This window comes from Trachypithecus francoisi, unplaced genomic scaffold (genome assembly GCF_009764315.1).
Source record: "Trachypithecus francoisi isolate TF-2019V2 unplaced genomic scaffold, Tfra_2.0 Lachesis_group2, whole genome shotgun sequence".
Taxonomy (NCBI): Eukaryota; Metazoa; Chordata; class Mammalia; order Primates; family Cercopithecidae; genus Trachypithecus; species Trachypithecus francoisi.
Genome location: NW_022681465.1, coordinates 108,290,823 through 108,318,321, shown reverse-complemented (window position 1 = coordinate 108,318,321; position 27,499 = coordinate 108,290,823). Strand labels below are relative to the sequence as shown.

Below are 27,499 nucleotides of genomic sequence, written 5' to 3'. Positions count from 1 at the left end.
TAGAATTAAAGAAATTTAAATTAGAATTTTACAGGACAGTTACAATGTTCCTTGTTTTATTTAATATTATACTAGGTATATACTAGTATTGGTTTTGCTATTGTTAATGCTACATTAAGATGTAAACACTAATTTTATTTAAATTGATAATATATTTTATTTTTTATAAATTGGAAATTTTGAATAGAATAGTTTATATTTAATGTTTTATAGAAATATACCTTAGAAATTTAGAGATAGAAATTAGTCACTAAAGTCAGAATTTTGCATATTACTTTTTCATCATTTTGGATTCCAGGTTGATGGAATCTGGTTCACTAGCTCTTAGTAAGCATGTTGAAAAAGTGTTCTATGCTCGAATTAGTTTGAGAAGGGTTGAGTTAAGCAAAGTAATACGTTTATTTACTGTAAGATAACTCAAAAGCTGTCATTATGTGAAACCTTTAAGAGGGGAAGAGTATACGGTATTTCCAAAGCTTTATTTGTTCGTAAAAACGTTTTTACTTTTGTTTACTTTTGCCATATCTATTGACATTTATTTGAAGAGCATTCCTTTTCCTCTGTGAAAGAAAGCAATTGTTATCACATTTGAAAAATGGCAGTTTGGTTATATTTACATGATCAATTATAGGACAGATTTTCCCCTTATACATAATATAAGTTAGAGTCAGCCTGCTGTAATTACAGCTCCTGTGTCTTTCTGTAATCTCAAATGTTACAGTTATTACTTGGGGTTTTTAGGTTGACCAGAGAAAGGAATGTTTGTCACAGATATATGTTTATGTATAATCATGATAGTCTATCCACAGTCAGGATCCTGAAAGATTCTACCAAGTAATTCATCAGAAATAGTTCAGGAAGACTGTAGTACAACAGCTTGCAAAAAGTTGTGATGCTCTTCAGATGCCATAAAAGACATAATTTATATTTTTTTTCTGTTTTTGTGAAATAAAGTTAGAGATTTTTCATGTTTTTACATGCTAAAACAATACCGTTCTCCTGTTTAAGCCTCCAGTTGTGAAAATGCAACATTTTGAAACAATGTTTACTGATAAATTCAGGAAGTCAGGCTGTAAAATAACTATTTTACTCGGAGTAAACAGGTAAAGAATGAGGGGTGAAATATTCGATACAGAATAGACTTTTATTAAACTACAGGCTACAAATAAGGTGACTTAGACAAGAAAGATTTGGAGGGCTTCAGAGTCTTTCCTAGCTGTTAAAATTGTGTCAAGTACAGCTCTTATGTCAAGTACCATTACCAAATTTTATTTAAAACTAATTAAGCAGTTAAGGACTTATAACGTAGTTTTTTAAACTCCAAATTGCAATGTGGTAAAGTACAAATTAAATATACTTTGAAAATGGACCCTTTAACATATACCAAATCACGGTATATGTATACTATCAGATAGGATTATTGTGTGAAAGTTATTTGCAACTCTTGCGTTTTTCTGAATGAAAATTATTAATAATGATTATTTTGTCATTCTTTTGTACAAAAGGACTTAAAACTTCAATATCAGTGATATGAAAATAGAAATCTTCATACATGCTGCTGCTTGAACCATTTTGACTTAATGAACAAAATCTTAGTTCAGTACATTGAATAAACACATTACATATCAAAGTGCCTCTGTATAATGCTAATAATCCGAAAGCCATGAGTTCTCCGAAACCAACTAAGAAATCCCAGATTCTGCTCCCAAATTTTCTTATCAGTAATTTCAAGAATAACCTGAGTTGATGGGTCACCAAGAATAATTGCTGTAGGAAATATCATTAAATTGGGTTTATTTTATAATTTGATAAAATTCGGATATCCTGACTAATGCTAACTTTTATTATCTGTGAGAAGCTGAAGTCATTTCCATCCAACATTTTCTTCACCCATTTAAAATAGTATGATAAGCAATATTAGTTTGAAATAACCAAATAGCCCATATCTGTCTGTTTTAGACAAACAACTATTTATTTCACAGAATATAACAGAATAGAATGATAATGTTGGATATTCCTCTCCTAATACTCTAGTTTGCCAGTGTCCTCTTTCAGATGCTACCTTTAAATCCCTGTTGGATCTAAGTTATATATAACAATTTTGGAAGTAAATTATGAATAATAAAAGTACTGATGCAGTTCATCCAAGGAGTACCACTTATGTACCATGTTTTAGGTTCTCCGCTTCTTTTAACACATCTAAGATAGACTTGACTTTTTTATTTTTTAATTTTTTTTGAGTCTCACTCTCTCACCCAGGCTGGAGTGCAGTGGTGTGATCTCAGCTCACTGCAACCTCGGCCTCTGGGGTTCAAGTGATTCTCCTACCTCAGCCTCCCAAGTAGCTGGGATTACAGGGGCCAACCACCACGCCTGGCTAATTTTTATATTTTTATTAGAGACAGGGTTTCACCATGTTGGCCAGGCTGGTCTTGAACTCCTGACCTCAGGTGATCCACCCATCTCGTCCTCCCAAAGTGCTGGGACTACAGGTGTGAGCTACTGCGCCCGGCCGACTTGGCTTTTTGAAAAGTATAATAACTGCATCATACTCCTGACTTAAATTGAGCTTGCAGACAACTTAGCTATTTTCCCCATAATGTTCACAAAGCAGTCCTACTTTAGTACTTGTATAGTCTCACTTAAAAACAAAACAAAACCCCTCACATGCAGAACTTTACCCCATCCATCTGTGTTTCCTTCTGTCTTTCTCAGACTTAGCCAAGCCAGTTGCAATGTGAGGTTTCCAGTGAATGGTATCACAAAGGTGGTGAGATGAGAGCGTGATTACTATGTTGACAGCTCAGGTTGGGAAGGGTATCATTTTAGAGAGAGATGATGATGAGCTCAGTTTTCAGCCTGCTTCAGTTGCTAGTGGGGATGTCTAAATAGAGATGTTACAAAGGCAGTTAGAGATATGGGTCTGGACAGAGGATAAAAAGTCAAACGTACAGAGAGATTTGTGATTTTGGGTGATAATTAAAACTGTCAGAGTGTTTTGTATGGAAATGAAGCAGCTGTGGGAGGTGCTATTGCTTTCTCATATAAACTCAAGCAGAAGCTATTCAGTGTCTTTAGCCCTTTCAGTAGTATGCACTTTTTAATCTCACTGACATCTCAGAACCTTTGAGGGACCTTTTAAGGGACAGTTTAGAGGATTCACGAAATAGTGAGTTTTATATTTGTGTTTTTTGAATTTTCATTCTAAGATTTATTCATTTATTAATCCTTGAGAGTCATAGTATTGAAAAAAGTGATATTGATGTTATGTTTGACATGCATCATTTTAGCTGTTTATAAAATATCTAACTTATTTTTAAAAATTAATTAAAGCACATATTCTGCTTCAGCAATTAATAAAACTTGAACCATCTCCAGTTTAGTGGATTAATTAATGGGTACTGGGAAACTACAAGGTAACAAATACCATGAAATTAAACATTCATTTTCTTTCATTTAGAATACAAGAAATGAGAACATATTGCTTCCAGTGGTGGGAACTGAGTGGCTGGGGGCAGGGTGTGTAGGTGGTGGGTTGCCTTTTCACAGTGTATTATTTTGTGCTATTCAAGTGTTGAACCATGGAATGATTTTACCTTGGGAACAGATCAAAGAAATTTAAATTTTGAAAATTGCTTCATTTACTTTAAACATGAGATTGTAATTTTATGTAGAAAATATTGACACCTGAAGTTAGAAGTCATGATTTCACATCCTGTTTTCATCCTTTCCTGGACAGCTGGCCTTTCACTTCTTTGAATTGCAGGCTCTCATTTGAAAATGAGGCTGATGATAGTTGTCCTGCTTACCACGCAGGATAATTATGAGTTATTTCATTCAGCAAATAGATCTGTGAGGCATATATTCTTCCAGGTGTGATATGAGACGTATTTCCACTCCTTGGGAGATTTATTTTTAGGTGTGGAAGTAGGCAAAATTTCAACCTATTGTGATGATGCAGATAAATATGCTATGAAGATACATAGACACAGGATCTACAGTGTCAGCTTGGGAGAGTGGAAGGATTGATGTTAGAGTGGTCCTCCTGGAAGACAAGGACATTTATTTGAGTTAAGTTTTGAAGAATGAGTTGGTTGGGAGAGGATGAGGAGGGGAGACATTCCATTCAGAACAAGCAACATCTCCAGCCCCATCTCATTTTATGTGTTTCTGGGTAGCACACTTTTGTTTTATTTTAAGTTTTGTTAGGAGAGGATACTGTAGCAGGTTCTTCCTTAGTTTTGCTGACTGTTGAAATTTTGACTATAATTATCAAAAAGTTTGGAAACAGTGGAAAATCTCACTTAGGACTTTATAATGACCACAAGGATTAGTGGAAAATGACTAAAACTCACCGAAATTGAACTACACACATTTTACTGTATAGACCATTAACACTATACATCAGCTTCTGATGTCAATCATAATTCTTCCATACTAAGGAACTAGTGAGAATTCTTAGTTAATGCAGTTGACTTGCATTTTTCAATTGAGTAGACTTTTTCTTCCTGCGTCCAAGCAGTAAGTGGATACACTTTTTCTGGTGCCATGTTGTTTCCTTTGAAGCACAGTGAAACTTCTTACTGCCTATGATGGTCTATAGACTTAGTATCTAGCTACTTAATTCCCACTCTCCATTAAGTTGCAGTTTATAGGCCTTGATATTTTACTATTTAACACCTAATATCCTGTAAGTTACAGAAATACTTTGAAAATGTGTTGTAGTTAGATGGTAATATTATTTATTCTGGGTATTATCCTCTAGTAGCCACCATGATTATTAAAAACAAAGTGGTCTTGGTTTGTTTTTTATGTTTTTGAGACAGAGTTTCACTCTTGTTGCCCAGGCTGGAGTGCAATGGTGTGATCTTGGCTCACTGCAACCTCCACCTCCCGGGTTGAAGTGATTCTCCTGCCTCAGCCTCCCGAGTAGCTGGGATTACAGGCATGCACCACCACGCCTGGCTCATTTTGTATTTTTTAGTAGAGACAGGGTTTCTCCATGTTGGTCAGGTTGGTCTGGAACTCCCAACCTCAGGTGATTCGCGGGCCTCGGCCTCCCAAAGTGCTGGGATTACAGGTGTGAGCCATTGCCCCCGGCCTTTTTTTTTTTTTTCGTTTGAGACAGTTTCGGTGTTAGGCAGGCTGGTGTGTAATGGCACGATCTCAGCTCACTGCAATCTCCGCCTATTGGGTTCAAGCAATTCTCCTGCCCCAGCCTCCTGAGTAACTGGGATTACAGGTGTGCACCACCATGCCTGGCTAGTTCTTGTATATTTTTAGTAGAGATGGAGTTTTACCATGTTGGTCAGGGTAGTCTTGAACTCCTGACCTCAGGTGATCCACTCGCCTTGGCCTTCCAAAGTGCTAGGATTACAGACGTGAGCCACTACGCCCCACCAAAAGCAAAAACAGGTTTACACTATTTTAGTGTTAAGTGTGAAATATAGACTTTCACACAAAATTTATATGGAACATTTTTTAATATAGTGGAAAACATAAAACTGGGGATTGTATAGGTAATTTAATCTTCATGTTTATTTGTAGATAGGGAAAAAATGAGAGATACTTCAATTTCTAAATGATTTGTTTAGAAAGAGTTAGTCCAAAGTTGGAGAGCATTATTTCTGTACTTACAGAACAATCTTCTGCTGTTAGTGACTATCATTTTACATGTTTTAACTTCAGGTAACAGAAAACAAGACTGTATGCAGCTTAGACTATAAGGATATTTATTATCTTGCAATAAGAAAACTAGAAGCAGTATACCTTGACGGTTGGTTGATTTAGTAATTCAGTACCATCATCAAAGACTGCAGTTCTCTGACTAGATTGACCTGTCTCTTTAGGCAGGATTTCCTCATGATCCTAAGGTGTCTGACACAAGTGGCAGGTGTCACACAGAGGTGACAATGTCCAGGTGAGAAAATGGATTATATCCCATTTATGAGCGATAACAACCTTCTCAGAAACTCCATCGGATGTCTCTTATGTAGCTTAGGTCAGAATTGGATCATTTGCACATGCCTAAACTATCATTTGGAAAAGGGGGTAAAATCATTGTGATTAGTTTCTTCCTTTGAAGGGCATGACTTCTTGGCTGATCATAAGCAAAACTGGATTCTGTTGTCAAGTAAGAAGTGGAGGAATGGTTGCTGGGTAGGCAACTAACAATGCCTGCTGTAATTGAACACATTTAGACTTTTATATTCAAATGTTTGAGAATTACTTAAATTAGTAGCTAAGAATATGGAGTTTAACAGTTCTTTGGCACTTAACAAATGTGAGAACTTGGACAAGGTACTGAAGCTCCATTAATTTTGATTTAGTAGTTACTAAAATGGGAATAATACTAGTACCTGTTTGGTTTGTTTTGAGGACTTAAATGACATATGTGGCATTTAGCATGCCTTGGCACAGTGCTTGGTTCATAGTAAGTGGTCAGTATGTGTTAGCTGCTCTTATCACCATATTTAATTTTTATTTATCTCAAGTGAATCAAGCTTTTGCCTAAATTCATTACATTTTATATTTCATGAGATACCAATATCATAACTGTCTGTTCTTAAATTATAACTGTTGAACTTCACCGAACGGCAAAAAAAGTTTTATGAGAGCAGATTTGTTGATGCCCATTGGAAATGCTAAAACCTCAGATGTCATTCATCCAACCTAACTTCTTTCATCAGAGTTGTTATCAATTTTTAGCTTAATTTCATGAGTAGTATCATTTTTTGATCAGCTTCCTGAAATACAGTAACAGATTTTATTCATTTCTGAAATATTGATGTCTTCATTAACTTCTGTTTTTATTGAAAGACTCTTTTAAAAACATTATGGAGAGGCATAATTAACAAGAGAGTGTAAAATAGAGATAATACTACTTAAGTAGGGTCATAAGTATTAAATGCAATAAAGTACCTACAGGTCTGTTCATATGAGGCCTTCAATTTAAGATTCTTCTTTTCCATAATCCCTCACACAACACAAATCTTAAATAAACTCTTCATTTCTTCAGAGAGAGGAGAGTTTGTTATCAGCTGTATCAGTAGAGGAGAACTGTATATAACAGGGAAAATGAAATTATACTAGAAGTTTCAAACGGGGATTTAATACAAGGAATTGATGACACAGGTGTTGGTCTCAGTTGATCAGGAGTCATCTTACCCACTTTTTACAGCATGTTTTTTCTTAAACTAAATGTTATTAACTGCTTGTTATGTTCTAGGCACAATGGGAACTATCCTGCCTAAGGAAGACTTTTTATAAATCCAGGTTAAATGGATTCTCTTTTTCACCAATTTTTTCATATTACAACTGTAACCATTTGTTGCATGTGTGCTTTTGTGGGTGTGCATGTGTGTTTGTCAGGGGTATGAGGTTCCTGAAGTTGCTAATTGTTTTCATTTTTATAATTGAGAGAAAAACATGACTTCTTTATTATATCATTAATACCTTCTACCTTATTACTCATTGTCTCTGTTCGTAAGAATCTGTTCCATCCTTCTTAAAGATGTTTCTATAAGAGCTCACACTAAGATCCTCATTTAGACTGATTGTTTTCCAGGCCTATAGCACAGTGTTAACCTTGGGATATATTTTTCCTTTGTTAGGGATTGTGTTGACAACGACTTCCTGGTTTCATGACTTCTTTTCTGGATTTTCATCATCAATTTGTTGGAGTACGTTAAGTAAATTTCTCAGAAAGGTGACATAGTAGATCAACTTTTTGCATTCTTATGTAACTAAAAATAGATCCCTTGGCCTATAACTTCTTTCATCAGTTATTTACATAGCTTAATGCCCCTTTCGAATCTTAACTCATGTGTCCTCTTCTCAAAGAGACAATCCTATTTTAAATTGCAAACCCCCTGTATTACCAGTCCTCCTTCATGACTTTTTCTCCATAGCACTTTTCACAATCTAACATGTTATATATTTTGCTTATTTAATTTTCTTTATTTCCCGACTAAAAAATGCCATAGAGCAGGGATTTTTGTAGTTCATTGCTGTATCCTTGGTACATAAAATCATACCTGGCACATAGTAGCCCTTCAATAAATAATTGTTAAGTCAGTTAATGGATTTTCTTCTCCACCTTTTATTATAGTTATAAATCCAGGATATAAATCATTTTCTCTCAAAACTTTCAAGGGATTGCACCATCTTCTTCTGATATCTAGTGTTATTAATAAGAAGTATAAGTCAATCTGATCCTTTTACAGATTACCTGTTCTCTTTTTGAAAGCTTTAATTTTTATGGAGTTCTGGAAATTATTTTTTTGTTTGTTTGTTTGTTTGTTTGAGATGGAGGCTCACTCTGTTGCCCAGGCTGGAATGCAGTGGCACGATCTTGGCTCACTGCAGCCTCTGCCTCCCGGGTTCAGGTGATTCTTCTGGCTCAGCCTCCCAAGTAGCGGGGGTTATAGGCACCTGCCACCACATCGACTAATTTTTGTATTTTTATTAGAGATGGGTTTCACCATGTTGGGCAGGCTGATCTCGAACTCCTGACCTCGAGTGATCCTCCCACCTTGACCTCCCAGTGAGCCACTGGAAATTCTTAATGTACATAGTTTTTTTTTTTTTTTTAATGGATTCTGTGTGCTTCTAAAATGAAGCCCTTTCAGTTAAGTTTGCTTTTCTTTTCCAGCTTTGGGAACTTTTATTCTTAAAAAAAAAAAAAAAATCTTTACATGCTTTGTTTCTGTTCTGTGTATAACTCCTGTGAGTTATATAATGAACCTATCAGATTTATCTTATTTTCCCGTGGTGTTTCATTTCTCTCTTTTTAATTTTACTTTGCTGTGGTATAACCTTTAATATGCTTATTAATGTTTAAATAGTTAAATCTGGCATATTTTCTTTGACTAAAATAAAAAATCAAATAGTAGGCTAAAATAGGAGTAGATTGATTTAATATTTGCATTTTGTCATTCACTAATAACTAATGACAAAGTTTGACTTATTACATTATTAGAAAAAGTAATTGTTAAGAAAAAGTCACTGGTTGACTGGAAAAGGAGTTAATTTCACATAGGTACTATGTATTTAAAATTTTTTTTAGGAAGAAAATATTTCTTGTCTATAAAATTTATAGGTAGGGATGTTCATCACAGTATTGTTTATAATATGGGAATGGCTTAAATATCCAATAGGATAATACTTCAGTATGCTGTCATCTCAGTACTATGAAATACTTCACAATCACCAACAGCTATATTTTCAAAGAACATTTAATGACATTGGAAGTGATTATTATCCAAATTACTGTTATTTATTAGTATTATTATGTATTTTTTGAGACAATCTTGCTCTGTTATTCAGGCTGGAATGCAGTGACACAATTATAGCTTACTGCATCCTTGACTCCCTAAGCTCCAGGGATCCTCCCACCTCAGACTCCTGAGTAGCTGGAACTACAGAGGCATGCCACCACGCTTGGCTAATTTAAAAAATTTTTTTGTAGAGACAAAATCTTGCCATGTTGCCCAGGTTGGTGTCAGACTCCTAGCCTCAAGTGGTCCTTCTGCCTCATCTCCCAAAGTGTTGGGATTACAGGTGTAAGCCACTGTACCTGACCCAAATTATTTTTTTTGTATATCTAAATATAAATTTTCACACACACATGTTGAGAGAAAAAGACTGCTGGACAATACTCAAAATGTTAATACCAGGTCCATAATCTTTTACTTTGAAAACCCTTTGGCCCATATGTGTTTGTGAATTCCAAATTTTTCAAATTTTATAAATGTAATATATATATTTCCATAATAGCATCAAGAGAAGTGCTCTACAATCATACACATTAATATTTCTGCAGTGCAACAGGACTATTCCCTTTAAATGGTACACATAAATTCTATAAATCATTTTACTTCATTTGAGGTTATACTTTGCTGCTAAATGATTTTGTGTCAAACAATAAACAATGTTCTTTTTTTAAAACCTCTTTGGGTTTCAAAATTATGTGTATTTTGAATCTGTAGTGATTATGAGTGATTTTTAAATATTGTTTTTATAATTTCTTATAAATATGTACATATGTACATTACAGAAAAATATCTTAGTACAAATTTTAAAATACATACTTCAATTTTCGTATTAAATCTTAGCCTTTTCTACAAACGTGAGAAAAGCCAAATGCACCAGAAGATACTAATTCCTTGATTCAACAAATATTTATCCAGTAAATGCTAGAGAGAAAGCTAATACTATTTTAATAAGCATAAAGATGCTCAACCTTATTAGCGAAATATTTCAAACCATAATAGAAGTACTATTTCACACTCTTCTGATCGTCAGAAATTTAATAATTCTGACAATCCAGTTCACCAGGATGCCAAGAAGTAGGAAATTTCATACATTACAGGTTGAATATCAACTGATAAAACTGCTTTGGAAAGCAATTTGATGATACTTGGTGAAGTAGAAGTTGTATATATACTCTATAAAACCTCTGTAGTATCATCTTACTTGTCATCAGTACATTGATTTGTACTATTTAAGAGTAGAACCTTTACTATTTCTCATACCACATCTTTCCCTAGCCTTTATTCCCTATAATTTTACATGCTCGCGTTACTACTGGGTTCTCACAACTGAGTGATTTTTTTTTTTTTTTCTTTTTCAGGGCAACACATGCTATTCAATAACTTGTTTCCTGGACGTTTTCACAAAATACTACTTTTTAAGCAAAAACGTAACATATATTTTTTGGTATTCTAATAACCATGCAAATACGCAGCACCTTTAGTTATCCCATGTGATAGGTAGTTAAGTAACTCTTCAGTGTTGCTGGAGCCATTGTTGCTGTTTTCCGTAGACAAGCACAATGAAGTAGGATGACTTGGATTACCAATCAGAATTATCTGTGAGCTGAGCATTCTTCTATTGTATACTTCTTCAAAAGTTAACATGTTGTTTTTATTGCTCAATTTTTGTGAATCACTCTTTTTCTGCTTCAGAATTGTTTTATAAATATATATTTCTATCTTTACATTGAAAATGTTAAAAGACAATAGTGAGATTTCTAGACTCAACTTTTTATTCATTTAACCAACATTGAGTGCCTACTATGTAGGAAGAGCAGTTATACAATATGAGTATAACCTAATCCTCTCTTCAAGAAACTTAAGACCTCGCAAGGCTTCAGTGTAGTGTGTTAATGCTAATATAATTAAGTAGATGTTGGATGGAATTAAGTGGAAGTCTTTCAAGTCAGGGGTCAGCAACCCTTTTTTGTAAAGGACCAGATACTGTATTTTAGGTTTTGCGGGCCATATGGTTCTTCTATCACAATACTCTTTCTCTGCTCTTATTGCATGAAAACAGCCATACATGATACATAAATGAATGAGTGTATCTGTGTTCCAATAAAACTTTATTTATGGATATTAAATTTGAATTCTGTATTTTTATATGACAAATCTTTTAAAAAAATTTTAGCTATTCAAAAATGTAAAAACTGTTCCTAGCTTTTAGACTATACAAAAACAGATGACAGACCAGATTTGGCTCCCTGGCCATAGTTTGCCTACCCTTGTTTAAGTCTTTGAATTATAAGATGGTATGGAATGGGCTTCTCTTTAATAGCCTATCCAATTCCAGCTACTTTCATTACTAGGGGAATTTAGTCACTTACCAGGTTTAGAAGTATTGAAAGTCTCATTGCTAATCCAGTAGTTTCTGAATATCCTTGATATTCTGAATAATAATCATGATTATATAATTATAATGATAATAAAACAACAATAGTAATAATGTTACATTGATAATATGCACACAGGTCCCAAACTCAAAGGTGTGCAAGACCAAGTGTAATGCCTGACTGTTAAGGAAACAGGGAGTTATACGAATTGGGGCAAAGGAATAGCACATAACCCATCTATAGGAGACAACAGCCACCACTTAGCTCCAGCTAGTAGTGGGAATTCAGCCCCCATGTTTCCTGATGAAAACATCCAAGAGAAGCCAGAAATTCAGATGTATATGTCAAATCTCGCAGCTTTTTAATGTGGCAACATATTTTTTTTAAACAAATACTTTTCTTTTTAACATTGTGAGTCAAATAAAATCATGTTTAGGTTTCATTTAAGCAGGCTGGCAATTTGCCATCTCTGTGCTAACAAGTTTCCTTTACTATTCAAAGGGAACTTTTTGAGAAATATCTTTTGTGATACGCATTAATGATTTTATTTTAAAATTTTGTATCTCAAAGGATATTTTAATACTGAAAATTATTGTTAAAATAATTTTAAATTATAAATCAAATGCAGATTTCTGTATCTGACATTCACATGTTTCAGCTGTCATGCTTGAATGTATCAGTACTTGCAGCTTTCCCCTGAAGCTGACTTTGTGGTCACAGCTTTTTTTTCCTTTGTGCCAACAGCTTTATTGAGATATAATTCACATACCATACAATTAACCCATTTTAAGTCTACAGTTTATTGGCTTTTAGTATATTCACAGAGTTGTGCAACTATCACCACAGTCATTTTAGAACATGTTTCTTACCCCCAAAAGAAACCTTAAACCGTTTAGCTATCACCTTTCCAATTCCCCTGTTGTCCCCAGTCCTAAACAACCACTAATCTACTTTACATTTCTATAGATTTGTGTGTTCTGGATATGTCCTATAATAAAATCATACAGTATATAGCCTTTTATGTCAGGCTTCTTTTTTACTTAGCATGTTTTCAGGGTTCACCCATGTTGTGACTTCAATCAGTACTTTTTAATTTTATTGTGCAATATTCCATTTTAGGGATATACCACATTTTCCATTGGTTATTGGACTTCCACATTTTGCCTATCATGCATAATGTTGCTGTAAACATTCACAGACATGTTTTCTGTGGGCATGTATTTTCATTTTTCTAGGGTATATACCTAGAAATGGACATATGGTTACTCTGTTTAACTTTTTGAGGAATAGTCAAACTTTTCTAAAGCTACTATACCAGTTTTGATTGCCATCAGCAATGTTTGATGGTTCCAATTTCTCTACATCCTTGCCATCTTGCCAACAGCCAGATGGAGAAAGCTATTTTTAATGCATATGGGCTATGAAAGCTTTTCTTCTGCTCTTTAGATACTGTGTATATATGAATGTTAATATTTTCTTAGACTATACTTTTCTTTTATATTAAAACTTTAAACAACCAGAATTGGGGAAGATTGGGCTATTATGGTTAATTTAATTTGGATCATCTCTGGGATAATCAGTAGAACTTTGTATTGCAGTATTTCTTATTGTTGAAACTTTTCCTGATGTACTTTTTTAAAAATACTTTTTCTTACTTTAGGAAGTAAATACTAGTTTGTTTCCACCACTTGTCTGTGAGAGAACTGCATCTAAATTATCTATCTCAGCTCCTTGCACAAGGAAACTCTGGCATAAAATTAAAGGCACAATAAATACTTGTTAAACGATTTTGTTGTTAAAAAATAATCCAGTCTTTCTGTGTTTTGGATTTGACATGCAATCTACTGAATTTTCCCCTGCCAGTAAACTGAGCTTTTACCATTGTGCTGTTTTAGATACATGTATAAAGGTTTGGAAGACATATTAAAAAAAAAAAAAAGACAATTGTATTAGTATTATTGGTATATACTAATTTTGAGTATTGCTTTCACACTGCAATTATACTGAAGTTGGTTTTTAATTTAAAAATTAAGAATTTCATGCTTTAGGCCAGGCATGGTGACTCACGCCTGTAATCCCAGCACTTTGGGTGGCCGACGCTGGTGGATCATGAGGTCAGGAGATAGAGACCATCCTGGCTAACATAGTGAAACCCCGTCTCTACTAAAAATACAAAATATATTAACTGGGTGTGGTGGTGGGCACCTGTAGTCTCAGCTACTCGGGAGCCTGAGGCAAGAGAATGGTGTGTACCCGGGAGGTGGAGCTTGCAGTGAGCACAGATCTCGCCACTGTACTCCAGCCTGGGTGACAGAGCAAGACTCTGTCTCAAAGAAAAAAAAAAGAATTTCATGCTTTGATAGATTGCACTTATGTTAGGCAGGTATACGATTTAAGAGCACGAGGATCATACATCTCTGACTAAACTATTTTTCTTCTGTTCTTTCCTCCCTCCATCTAATGTATCTACTTTGGCATTCTAAATATAGTATGTTTTATATTTACACAGTTTCTTTCTTATGGTCTAGAGAGAAAGCTAATTTTCTGAAATATTTTTGGCTTTTCTATAGGTTGGTCAAAGAAAAAGTGATGTATGAAAAAGAGGCAAAACAACAGGAAGAAAAGATTGAAAAAATGAGAGCTGAAGATGGTGAAAATTATGACATTAAAAAGCAGGTAAAATTATATCATAACAATAGCTAAAATTTACAGAATGCCATATTAACTAATGTAGTTTTTACAGTAGTCCTCTGACTGAGATTATATTATTATTTACTTCTTTACTATTAAAATTTCCATTTAAAGATAAGGAAACTCAAACACAGGTTAAATAACTGCCCAAATCACGCTGTTGCTAAGTGACATAGCTGAGGTCTTGTTTTGTTTTTTGTTTTGTTTGAGACAGGGCCTCACTCTGTCATCCAGGCTGGAGTGCAGTGGTGTGATCACGGCTCACTGCAGCCTTGACCTCTCGGCTCAAGCAGTTCTCCCACCTCAACTCCCCAAAGTGCTGGGATTACAGGCATGAGCCACTGCACCTGGCATAGCTAAGATTTGAACACAGGCACTCTGTTTCTAGTATCTGTACTCTTAACCGCTAAACTTTACTGCCTTTCGATTTTTAAGTATCAAATATAAAAATGGACTAATATTATATTAATTATATATTTAGATTCACAAATATTTTCTCCAAACTGATGTGAAGACCACAAAAATAAAATATGTATTGCACTTTTCAGTGACTACTTCTGATTATCTTCATGGCAAATTTCAGTGGCCTTAACATTGCATACAGGCTCTTCTTGATTTTGAATCAAGAAATGAGGTTACATCTGCTTATCTAACCTCATTTCTTACCAATCCCTATCTTGACCTCTTAGGTGCCTTATAGCTCCCTGAACATGCCCTTTCTTCTTTGCCTCTGAAATTTTGCATGTCTGAGATGCTCTTACTCCTGGCCTTACTTACCCTTTCCTTATTAATTTCTGTTCTTCCTTGAGGTCTCTTCTACTCTCACCTCTAGACTGAGTTAGGTGCCCCTGCTTTTCGCTCCCATAACACTTCTTTATTCCCATCATAGCATATATTGAACGTTCATTCTCAGCTGACAGTTGCTTCATAATTCCTTGAGAAAATAAAAGCCATTAGGGAATTTTCTCATATTCTTAAGACAAAATCTATCAACCTATCTGTATCTGTACGTATACCACCTTCCTTCCTGTAAGAGTGGATTATGTGCCCTAGCCCTTGTTATAACTATCAGTGACATTGTTATTACTCTTTTCTCCCTCATCTTAAATACCTCAGTAGCATCTGACACAAGTTACCACTTTCACCTTGAAACTTGACACATCCTCTGAGGTGTTCAAAATTAAAATCTTGATCTCACAGTACTCCAACCTACTCTCCCAAACAAAAAAACTATTTCTTCTTTCTTTTTCCTCATCTCAGTAAGTGGTACCTCCACTCATCCAGATACTCAAGCCAAAAATTTAGTTGGTCCCTTCTTGATATTTTTCTCTCTTTCTAATAACCACATCTAATATCGGCATCTCCTATTTCTTGTTTTCTTTTCTTTTTTTTCTTTTCTTTTTTGAGACGAAGTCTTGCTGTGTCACCCAGGCTGGAGTGCAGTGGTGCAATCTCGGCTCACTGCAATGTTCGCCTCCCGGGCTCAGCTAATTTTCCTGCCTCAGCCTCCCAAGTTGCTGGGATCAACAGGCATGCACCACCACACCCAGCTAATTTTGTATTTTAGTAGAGACAGGGTTTTGCCGTGTTGGCCAGGCTGTTGAATTCCTGACCTCAGGTGATCTGCCTGCCTTAGCCTCCCAGAGTGCTGGGATTACAGGGGTGGGCTACTGCGCCCAGCCAGCACCTCCTATTTCTTACTCTCTATTTTTCTCTCTACTGCCATTTTTCTAGTCTAGTCCACTATCATCTCTTGCTGGTACTGTTTATTGCAGAAGCCTCCCAGTTGGCATACTTCTTTCACCCTTGACATCCTCCATTCCTTCCCCACCACAACCACCAAATAAATCTCTATAAAATGTACCTCAGATCACTTGGTCTTCTACTTAAAATCTAGTGTCAGATGCATTTAAAATAATTTCCAGATGACAGTTTTAAAAAAGGAGAGTGTGAACCAGCTTACACAGACTATATCTTAAAATTTATTTTTAAAATCAGCTCATGAACTCACAGTCATTTTGCCATGTAAATTGTGGCATAATTGGTAATCACACTTAACTCAGGCTTAATTCAGCAAAATTAATCAATCATTTAAAATAGAATTTTTTGTAGGGAGTTGCTTTCTGCCGTGCAGAAGAAATGCAGCAGCAGCTGAAACAACTTGTTGGCTGTCTAGGAAGACGGCCTTCTTACTTTATTAAGCTTTTAGGAGAGGCCGCCTTCCTTCATTTGTGATATAGCACTGTGTGTATAAAAGACATTTGTGTGTCAGATACTCATAAATTGAGGGAGGATTAGTAAACAGATGTGTAGATATAGTATGTCCCCTTTATTTTGTTTTTTAATATTAATAAATTATATTGGGCAGTGGAGTCTCTTTGTGATGCTCAAGCTGGAGTGCAGTGGTGTGATCCTAGCTCACTGTTACTGCCTCAGACTCCTGGGTTCAAGTGATGCTCCCACCTTAGCCTCCAGAGTAGCTGGGGCTACAGATGTGTGCCACCATGCCTGGCCAATTTTAAAATTTTTTATAGAGACAGGGTCTCACTTTCTTGTTTAGGCTGGTCTTCAACTCCTGGCCTCCAGCGATCCTCCTACCCCAGCCTCTCAGAGTCCTGGGATTATATGCGTGAGCTCCCTGACCTGGCCTTGTCCACCTTTATGAACTAACTACCCTTCATAAGGATTTACGTATGGAATGTAACTTTTTATTCTTAAAATTATGATACATACTGCTTTTGTACCTCTTTCACTACATCTAGTGGGAAAATATTATGACATAGTATGTAACTTAATTTTATCCAGGTCCTTCTTGGACTTCATCAGCTTGTTTTCCCGGTCATGTAGCTAGTGACCTCATTTAGTCTTTTTCTTTGCCCTGCTTTTTTTCACCATCAATAATGTATTTTAAAATAGCCCTATAGCTAAAATAGTAGTTATCTGTTACATGGAGTGGAGGAATAAATGTGTTCCCTTTCTAAATAAAATTCTACAAATAATGTTATGGGTTATCACAGAACCTGTTTTCATTTATATTCATGTATGTATCATATTTCAATAAAATCACTGCTTTATAGGTAAGGATTAACTACTGAATCCTGTGTTGTACTTATCATTTCAAAATACCAGCCACATACTAGTTGCATTACTGACTACATACACAGATGTAAAAGGGAAAAAAAATTGTTCAAAAGTTGTTTCTACCCTCAGCCGTGTTAAAATTCTCTTTTTGGTCATGGGTATCATAGTTTTTAACAGGATTTGTTAGATTCATAGCCAACTTAGTACTTATTCAGAAATAACATCTCATATCTCATTATAGAACAATAGTTGTTTCTGTTTGCTTCTGTTGTCGACCTACCGTGTATATAGTTGTCAATTGCAGTTTTGTTTCAGAGTTTCCTAAAAACTTGTCTTTAGCCAACCTACATACATTTCTTAATTTCCTTTCCCTGGCTTAGCTATATTATGGCCATTCATTTTTTTTATCATATACAATGGGTGTTGCATAACCAAAAGGATGGTCTGTTCCTGATTGCCTGAGACTTTAAGGTCAGCAATGATTTTTTTAATATTTATCGTGCCTCTCGTAGAAAATATCAAGAAAGCCAAGTGCTGCATTTTGTGGGTTTTCTACACTTCTCCCTAGATTTCCTCCTCTTCTGAGCTAAACACTGTCCTCAGTCACTTCTCACTACTTTGGCTCTTCTCTTGCTTGGATCCTTTTTTCTCTGGCTTTCCTACCTCTTCTAAATTGGCTGTATTTTAAGCACACACTTAAGGTGCTATCTATTATTCTGTACCAAACTCTTAACCTGAAGATGGTTGCCAGAAATCAGGGGACAGTCCCTCTGTTGGACTAGGTATAATTTTGGTTCTTTTAAAATAAGTAATTAGGCCAGGTGCAGTGGCTCACGTCTGTAATCCCAGCCCTTTGGGAGGCCAAGCTGGGTAGATCACTTGAGCCTAGGAGTTTGAGACTAGCCTGGGGAACAAGCTAGTCTCAAACTATCTTGTTTGCATTAGTCCGTTTTTACACTGCTATATAGAACTACCTGAAACTGGGCAATTTATAAAGAAAAAAGGTTTACTTGACTCTCAGTTCCACATGGCTGGGGAGACCTCAGGAAACTTACAATCATGGCAGAATGTGAAGGGGAAGCGAGCACCTTCTTCACAAGGTGGCAGGGGCGAGAGAGAGAGAGAACAAGTGGGAAGTGCCCCACTTTTAAACCCTCTGATCTCATGAGAACTCACTCACTATCAGAGCATGTAGGAAACCGCCCCTGTAATCCAATCATATCCCACCAGGTCCCTCCCTAACATGTGGGGATTATAATTCAAGATGAGATTTGTGTGGGGACACAGAGTGAAACCATATCAAAGATGGAACTGTCTCTACAAAAAAATTTTTTAAAAAAATGTATTAGAATACAAAAAATTAGCTGGGTGTGGTGGTGTGCATCCATAGTCCCAGCCACCTAGGAGGCTGAGGTGAGAGGATCACCTGAGCCCAGGAGGTCAAGGCTGCAGTGAGCCATGTTCATGCCACTGTACTCCAGCCTGGGTGACAGAGTGAGGCCTTCTCTCAAAAAATGTATAAAATAAAATAGAAAATTAAAAAGTAAGCAACTAGGTAAAAGTTTTCAGGAGGCCAGAGTATCAGTCAATTAAATTTTTATTCTGTCTTTTTTTTTATTTTCTGACTAAACAATATAACATGTCATTCAAATATTGCCCAAATTGATTTTAGCCTTCTGTTTCTGATAGCTCTCTTCTTCTCCACCAATTAAGGTTGGGTACAGAGGGTTTTGCCCTCACTTGGTAAAGCTTTCTGGTTTGTTTTTCAACCTATCCTGGGGCATAATGATTGGCAGTAATGACACTCAGTCAGACATATCTCTGTCATTTCTCCTGAGGCACAACTCATCTCTTAGGTTCCAGAAGTAATAAGACAAACTGGTATAATTTTTGGACAAAGAGTTCTCAGTTTTCTCACAAAAGAGTTCTCACAAAAGCTTTGCAATTATTGCATATAATTGCAGTAATGTAAAATTCATCTTTTTGAAAAAGATGTACACACTTTTTTTTACTCTTTGAAACAAGAGTGAACATTTACAATGACATGTTTCTATGTTTTTCCTAAAAATATAAAGGGGAAATGTTTTTCATTAAATATATGGAAAACGTTAGGAGGCGTCAGTCAACAAAGAAGATACCCCTTTGACCAGGAGTGTCTCACAAGGCTGATCCTCAAAGAAAAACCCAGATTTTCTTTTAATCAGTAATAAAAATATGGAAAATAACTTAACAATCATGCAAGAAAATGTGTTTGTCTCTTGGTACATATATGCAGGCTTATAGAAGGTAATACACTTGCTTTTTTTGTGTGTAGATTTCACAGGAAATTCCAAAAGAAATTCAAAGAGGTCTTGTACATCCTTCATCCTACCTCCCCCAATGTTAATATCTTGTGTAAATATAATACAGTATTCAAACCATGAAGTTGACATTGGTACACCATAGAGCTTACTCATATTTCACTAGTTATACCTGCACTCATTAGTGTGTTTGCATGTATAGTTCTCTGCAGTAGCATGTGCAGCAACCAATCAAGATGGAGAACTGTTCCATCGCAAAGCTCCCTCTTGCCACCTCTCATTAGCCACCTCATCCCCTCTGCTCCCTAAACCCTAAATAGTTACACTGCCTCAAGAATGTCATGTAACATAGAATGGAATCTACAGTATGTAACCTTTTAAAATTGGCTTTTTCTATTTTATATAATTCCCTTTAGGTCCATTGAAGTTATTGAGTGTATCAATAGTTTGTTCTTTATTACTACTAAGTAGTATTCCATGGTTTGGATGTACTAACATTTAACCTTTGATGACCATTTGGATTGTTTCCAGGTTTTTGCTGTTGTGAGAAAAGCTGCTGTGAACATTCATGTACAGTTTTGATGTGAACATAACTTTTATTTTATGTGGTTTTGGGGGAACAGGTGGTTTTTGGTTACATGAGTAAGTTCTTTAATGGTGATTTTTGAGATTTTGGTGCACCCATCACCCAAGCAGCATACACTGAACCTGATTTATAGTCTTATCCCTCACCCCATTTGTACCCTTTCCCTCTGAGTCCCTAAGGTCTATTGTGTCATTCTTATGCCTTTGCATCCTCATAGCTTTGCTCCCATTTATGAGTGAGAACATATGATGTTTGCTTTTCCATTCCTGAGTTACCTACTTAGAGTCTAATAGTCTCCAGTCCCATCCAAGTTGCTGCAAATGCCATTAACTCATTCCTTTTTATGGCTGAGTAGTATTCCATATATATATACATGGCACAGTTTATCCACTTGTTGACTGATGGACATTTGGGTTGGTTCCACATTTTTGCCATTGTGGATTGTGCTGCTGTAAACATGCGTGTGCAGGTATCTTTTTCATATGATGACTTCTTTTCCTCTGGGTAGATACCCAGTAGGAATTGCTGGATCAAATGGTAGTCCTACTTTTAGTTCTTTAAGGAATCTCCACCAACATCTATTTTTTTTTTATTTTTTGATTATGATCATTCTTGCAGGAGTAAGGTGGTATCGCATTGTGGTTTTGATTCGCATTTCCCTGATCATTAGTGTTGGGCATTTTTTCATATTTTGTTGGCCATTTGTATGTCTTCTTTTGAGACTTGTCTATTCATGTCCTTAGCCCACTTTTTGATGGGATTGTTTTTTTCTTGCTGATTTGTTCAAATTTGTTACAGATTCTGGATATTAGTCTTTTGTCAGATGTATAGATAGTGAAGATTTTCTCCACTCTGTGGCTTGTCTGTTTACTCTGCTGACTGTTCCTTTTGCCATGCAAAAGCTCTTTAATTAAGTCCCAGCTATTTATCTTTGTTTTTATTACATTTCCTTGTGGGTTCTTAGTTATGAAATCATTGCCTAAGCCAATGTCTAGAAGGGTTTTTCCAATGTTATCTTCTAGAATTTTTATGGTTTCAGGTCTTAGATTTAAGTCCTTAATCCATCTTAAGTTGATTTTTTTATAAGGTGAGAAATAAGGATCCAGTTTCATTTTCCTACATGTGGCTTGCCAAGTGTCCCACCACCATTTGTTGAAAAGAGTGTCCTTTCCCCACTTTGTTTTTGTTTGCTTTGTCAAAGATAGTTGGCTGTAAGTATTTGGGTTTATTTCTGGGTTCTGTACTCTTGAATGTAAGTTTTCATTTCTGTAGGATAAATGCCTAACAGTGCAATTACTAGGTTGTATTCCTGTGGTTTTTGTTTTAAAAGAAACTACCAAACTCTTTTCCAGAGTGGCTGTACTATTTTATGTTCCCACCAGCAATGATTCAGTTTCTCTACATCCTTACCAGCATTCACTGTGATCTCTATTTTTTAATTTTAGCATTTAGCCATCAGCTGTATGATAGCTGTACAGTGATAACTCATTGTGCTTTTAATTTGCATTTCCATAATGGCTAATGATGTTGAACGTTTTTTCATGTGCTTATTTGCTGTCTGTATATCCTCTTCAGTGAAAATGAATGATCAGGCCTTTTGCCCACTAATTGGATGCTTTGTTTGTTTTTTTTACATTTGAGTTTTGAGAGTTCACTGTATATTCTAGACACATGCCCTTTGTCAGATACGTGGTTTGCAGATATTTCTGTTTGTAGTTGTCTTTTTCTCCTCTTAACAGTGTCTTTGACAGAGAAACAGGGATTTTTTTTGTTTTTGTTTTGAGACAGAATCTTGCTCGGTCGCCCAGGCTGGAGTGCAGTGAGGAGATCTCGACTCACTGCAACCTCTGTCTCCTGGGTTGAAATGTTCCTTCTGCCTCAGCCTCCCAAGTAGCTGGGACTGCAGGCATGCGCCACCATGCCTGGCTAATTTTTTTTTTTTTTTTTTTTTTTGAGATGGAGCCATACTGTTTGCTGGAATGCAGTGGTGTGATCTCAGTTCACTGCAACCTCTGCCTCCCAGGTTCAAGCAATTCTCCTGCCCCAGCCTCCCTAGTAGCTGGGATTATATGCGCCTGCCGCCAATGCCCAGCTAATTTTTGTGTTTTTAGTAGAGAAAATGTTTCACCGTGTTGGTCAAGCTGGTCTCGAACTCCTGACCTCAAATGATCTGCCCGCCTTGGCCTCCCAAAGTGCCGGGATTATAGGCTTGAGCCATCGCACCCAGCCAAGTTTTTAAATTCGATTAAAATTTATCATTACTTCCTTTTATGAATCATACTTTTGGTTTCAGGGCTCAGGTCTCTTGGCTTGTCTTAGATTCCAAAGATTTTCTTTTTTTTTTTATCTTGAAAGTTGTATGATTTTGTGTTTTATATTTAAGTCTTCAATCCATTTTGAGGTAATTTTTATATAAGGTGTTACGTTTGGTTTGAGATTCATCTTTTTGCCAATGTCTAGTTGCTCCAGCAGCATTTGTTGAAAAGGCTGTCCTCCCTTCATTGAATTGCTTTTGTATCTTTGTCAAAAATAGTTGGACATACTTGTATGGGTTTACTTTTGTGTTCTCTCTTCTGGTTCATTAATCTTTATCTATTCCTTTAACAACACTGCACTGTTTTGATTCCGTACCGATGTAGTAAATCTTAACATTGGAAGAGTGAGTATCTATTTTATTTTATTTTATTTTATTCTTTCAAAATTATTTTAGCTTTTCTAGTATGTTTTGGCTTTCCATGTAAATTTTTAAATAAGCCTGTCTGTGTCTATAAAACACCTTTTGATAGGAATTGCATTAAACCTAAAAATCAGTTTGGGGCAAATTGATGTCCCAGTTAATGGACATGGTAAGTCTTTCTAATTTATTTAGGTCTGATTTCTTTCATCAGCATTTTATAATTTTCAGCATACAGATCCTGCCCATTATAAATGTATAGCGAAGTATTTTTTTTTTTTTTGACTCTCTTGCAAATAGTATTGTTTTTAGTTTTGGTTTCCACATACCATATTTGTTGTTAGATATAAAAATGCAGTTGATTTTTTTTGTGTGTGTGTGTGTTGATCTTGTAACCTGCAAACTCACCTTGCTGAACTTATTCTAGGGTTATATTCATTTTCTTTCTCAGACCTGATGATGTGAATTACATGGATTGATTTTCAAATATTTAACTGTCCTTGCGTACATACAATGAATCCCACTTGATACTGGGATATAAATAATTATTTGTATACATTGCTGAATTCAATTTGCTAATTTGTTGAGGCAGTTTTCTTTTTTGTGCTGTCTTTATGCAGTGTTGCTGTAAGGTTAATACTGATTTCATAAAATCGTTTGAGAATATTGATTTAAAAAATCATTGGTTCCTTTTCTGTTTTCTTGAAGGATTTGTGTAAAATTGGTGTTAATTGTTATTTAAATATTTGGTAGAATTGTCTATTGAAATTGTCTGGGCCTGGAGAGCTCTTTTGTGGGAACTTTTAAATTACAACTTCATTCAGCAGAACATTGGAGAAAAGGTATTTTTTAAGTTAACAACAACAAATAAATTATAACTTCAGTTTCTGTAGTGATTAATAGGACTGTTTAAGTAATTAAGTTTGGGTAGTTGGTAGTTTTTGAGGAATTGATCAATTTCTTCTAAGTTGTTTATGAACATTATGAACAATATTATAGCATCATTTATAGTATTTCTTCTCGTTTTAATAGTTGCAGGATCTGTAATGATATCCTCTATTTTGGACTATTGGTGATTTCTGCCCTTTCACTTTATCTTTGTCTGTCTTCCTAAAGGTTTATCAGCGTGGTTTTTTTTTTTTCTTTTCAAGAAACCAGCTTTTTGGTTTTTTAATTTTATTACTATTTTTTTGAGACAGGGATTCACTCTGTCGCCCAGACTGGAGTGCAGTGGTACGATCCTGGCTCACTGCAGCCTTAACCTCCCAAGCTCAAGCACTTCTCCCACTTTAGCCTCCCAAGTAGCTGGGACTACAGATGTGTGTCACCACGCCTGGCTAATTTTTCGTAGAGATGGGGTCTTGCCATGTTGCCCAGGCTGGTCTCGAGTTCCTGGGCTCAAGCGATCTGCCTGCCCCGACCTCCCAAAGTGTTAGGATTATAGGCGTGAGCCATGGCACCCAGCCAAAACCGGCTTTTTGTTTCATACAGTTTTGTCTATTGCTTTTCTGTTTTTAATTTCATTGATTTCTGCTCTTATATATTATTTCCTTCCTTCTGCTTGTTTTAGGTTTATTTTGCTCTTTTTCTAGCTTCTTGAAACAAGAACTTATTTAAATTAAAACAAGATTATTAATTTCAGACCTTTCCTTTTTATTAATGTGAGCATTTAGTGCTATACATTTCCCAACAGACACCGCTTTAGCTGCATCCCATAAAATTTGACATACTATATTTTCATTTCCATTTATATATGTCTTTATTTGAGACTTTTTTTTTGGCCCATGGGCTCCTTACATGTATGTTGTTTAATTTCTAAGTAGGGATTTTCCTTTCTGTTATGATTCCTAATTTTATACCATTATAGTCAGATAATGTATTATGTAGGATTTCAGTTCTTTTAAATTTGTTGAGATTTTTGCTATTGTTTGGGTTTTTTGATCCAGAATATGGCTTACTTCAGTAAATATTTCATGGATACTTGAAAAGTACTTGTATTCTCCTTATTACAACACTGTATTCTCCTTTCTTCCTGAAGTAGAGTGTTCTATAAAAGTCAGTTACACCTTGTGTGTTGGTGTTGTTCAGTTCTTTTATACCTTTACTGATTTTCATCTAATATTTCTATCAGTTGCTGAGAGGGGGGTATTGAAATCCCCAGCTTATGTATATGGATTTGTCTGTTTTTCCTTTCAGCGCTATCAGTTTTGGTTTTACATATTTTAAAACTCTGTTGTTTAATGCATGCACATCTAAGATCACTATATTTTCTTGGTAGATTGATAATTTTATGATAATGTAACATCCCTCCTTGTCTGTGATAATTATTTTGCTTTGAAGTTTACTTCATCTGGTATTAAGTTTAGCCACTCCTGATTTTTTGGCTTTTTAGAGGCAAGGTCTCACTCTTTTGCCTAGGCTGGAGTACATTGTCACGATCATAGCTCATTGTAACCTCCCAGCTCCTGGGCTCAAGTAATCCTCCTGTCTCAGCCTCTTGAGTAGCTAGAACTACAGGCATGTGCCACCACACTCACCTAATTTTTATTTTTTGTACACAGAGTTTCACTGTGTTTGTTGCCCAGGCTGGTTGCAAACTGCTGACCTCAAGCGATCTTCCTGCCTTGGCCTCCTTAAGTGCTGGAATTATATAGGAATGAGCCACCATGCCTAGCCCTGCTTTTTTAAATTTATTTTTTCCCATCCTTTTATTTTTTATTTTATTATGTTTGAAGTGAGTTTCTTGTGACAGCATGTTATTGGGTCCAATCCATGAATCTCTGCCTTTTAACTAGTATATTTACACTTAAAGTAATTATTGATACATTAGAGCCTAAGGGCCCAAAGATCATTTTTTTTTTGACTTAAGATTCTTCTTACAATCTTATTCATTTGGCAATAACCATAAAATACAAGTCAAATAGTTTTCCTGAGAAGTGAGTACATTACCATTTTACCACCATCTAAAGGAAACACTTAACCATTATTCCAGTAATGTCTGGACTACTCTAGAGCCCAGCCTGGCAAACTAATGCCATTGGTTTCAGAGGTAGCCAATAGCCAATATTAGAGTATCTATTGATTATTATAGCTATAGGTATAGCCAGCTTCTGATGGATGATCTGGATCCTTAAAGAAGCTGGAAACCTCATCACAGTCAAGCAATAACCTAAGGGCTGGATTGACATTGGCCAGATTATTTCACAGAGCTCTTCTTTCTGACAGAAATGAAGATCTGCCCATTGGGGTATTTCCTTTCCAATTTACATATGTTTGACTCTAAAGGAAATTGATTAGATTTTAGGTTCAGCCATTTATTCATAATACCTGAACCTTGCTAAACTAACTCCCAGCTTCCATTTTACCAAATAAGTACCCCCTATAAAACCATAACTTGTTTTAAAAACAATTAGACATCAGTCAGTACCACATCCTGTTGTGTTTGTTCCTTTAAGGTTCTTTGCATCTCCCAGTCTGTGCCAAGATCCTGAATTAAGCTCTGACTTACCATAGTCAACATTAGAATAAACTGACAATTGATTCAGATATTGTAAACAGAGGACAGTTAATTTGAGTACTACCTCCCAAGGGAAACCCTTTGAAAGATAATATTCATTTAATTAAGTTTAGGTGTTTTGGGGGGTATCTTTACATATATAATCACACCTCATATACTGTGTTTTAAATTATTCCAGACAGTTGCAATTCAGTGTCCAAAGGTTAAATATATGATTTATGGCTTTGATGAAGATGTGGTTTGTGGATTCCAAATCATAGTCATCGCTGTGTTCCTTTGGCTCTCTGTGGCATGAGCTTCTTGAAGCAATCTCAAATGTTTATTTTCATGTTAATACACCTAGACTTATGGATTGGAGGACAGAGACCTTTCCTTTTTCATCTTTGTATCCCCAGTACCTGGCATCCTGAAGACGTATAGTAAACTTATTGAATGAATTGGGGTAGTGTATGGGAGAGCCTGAGCTTTGGCCCTGTGTAAGTCGGAGTCCTGTTTTGATAGATTGAGGATTCTTGGCCTGTAATAATAGATAGAATTTTAATGAATAGAAGTTACTTTTGGATGGCATTGCTTAAAGATTTTTTTGGTGGCTAAAACTTAGAAAATATTTTTTTACAAACACTATAGTGACTTGTCATGGATTTGACCTATTCATTTCATCTTGTTTAATTCCTATAACCATTCTGAAGGGAATTCCTTAGGAAAGGAAATAGGAAAAATCCAGTATGAAATGTTCCTGTCACTGGTTTTTCACATGTATTCAAATTAACCAGATACACAAAAATAATTTAATGGCAGTGGTTAAATGTGTAGTCATAGTATGATTAGCTCTGAAATAAAATGATGATGTTATGTTTGAAATTTTCAACCTGTGCTTTATTAGTAAAAGAGGCTTAAGTTCAACAATAGATTTCCACCTGAGAACATAGATGTGAATAAAGAACTTCTTCAGATTTTTATTTTCAATATGAGCTCTGACAAAGCTATTTGGGAAAGGAAG

The 27,499-nt window shown here is 35.6% G+C and overlaps 1 protein-coding gene across 1 annotated transcript in view; it reads left to right on the top strand.

Annotated features, from left to right (window-relative positions):
* TBCA (tubulin folding cofactor A) overlaps positions 1–27,499 on the top strand; it is a 71,532-nt gene that overhangs the window by 40,529 nt on the left and 3,504 nt on the right. The window contains exon 2 of the mRNA XM_033179937.1: positions 14,221–14,326. Within this exon, the coding sequence (XP_033035828.1) occupies positions 14,221–14,326 (106 nt within the window). The remainder of the gene's footprint in view (positions 1–14,220; positions 14,327–27,499) is intronic.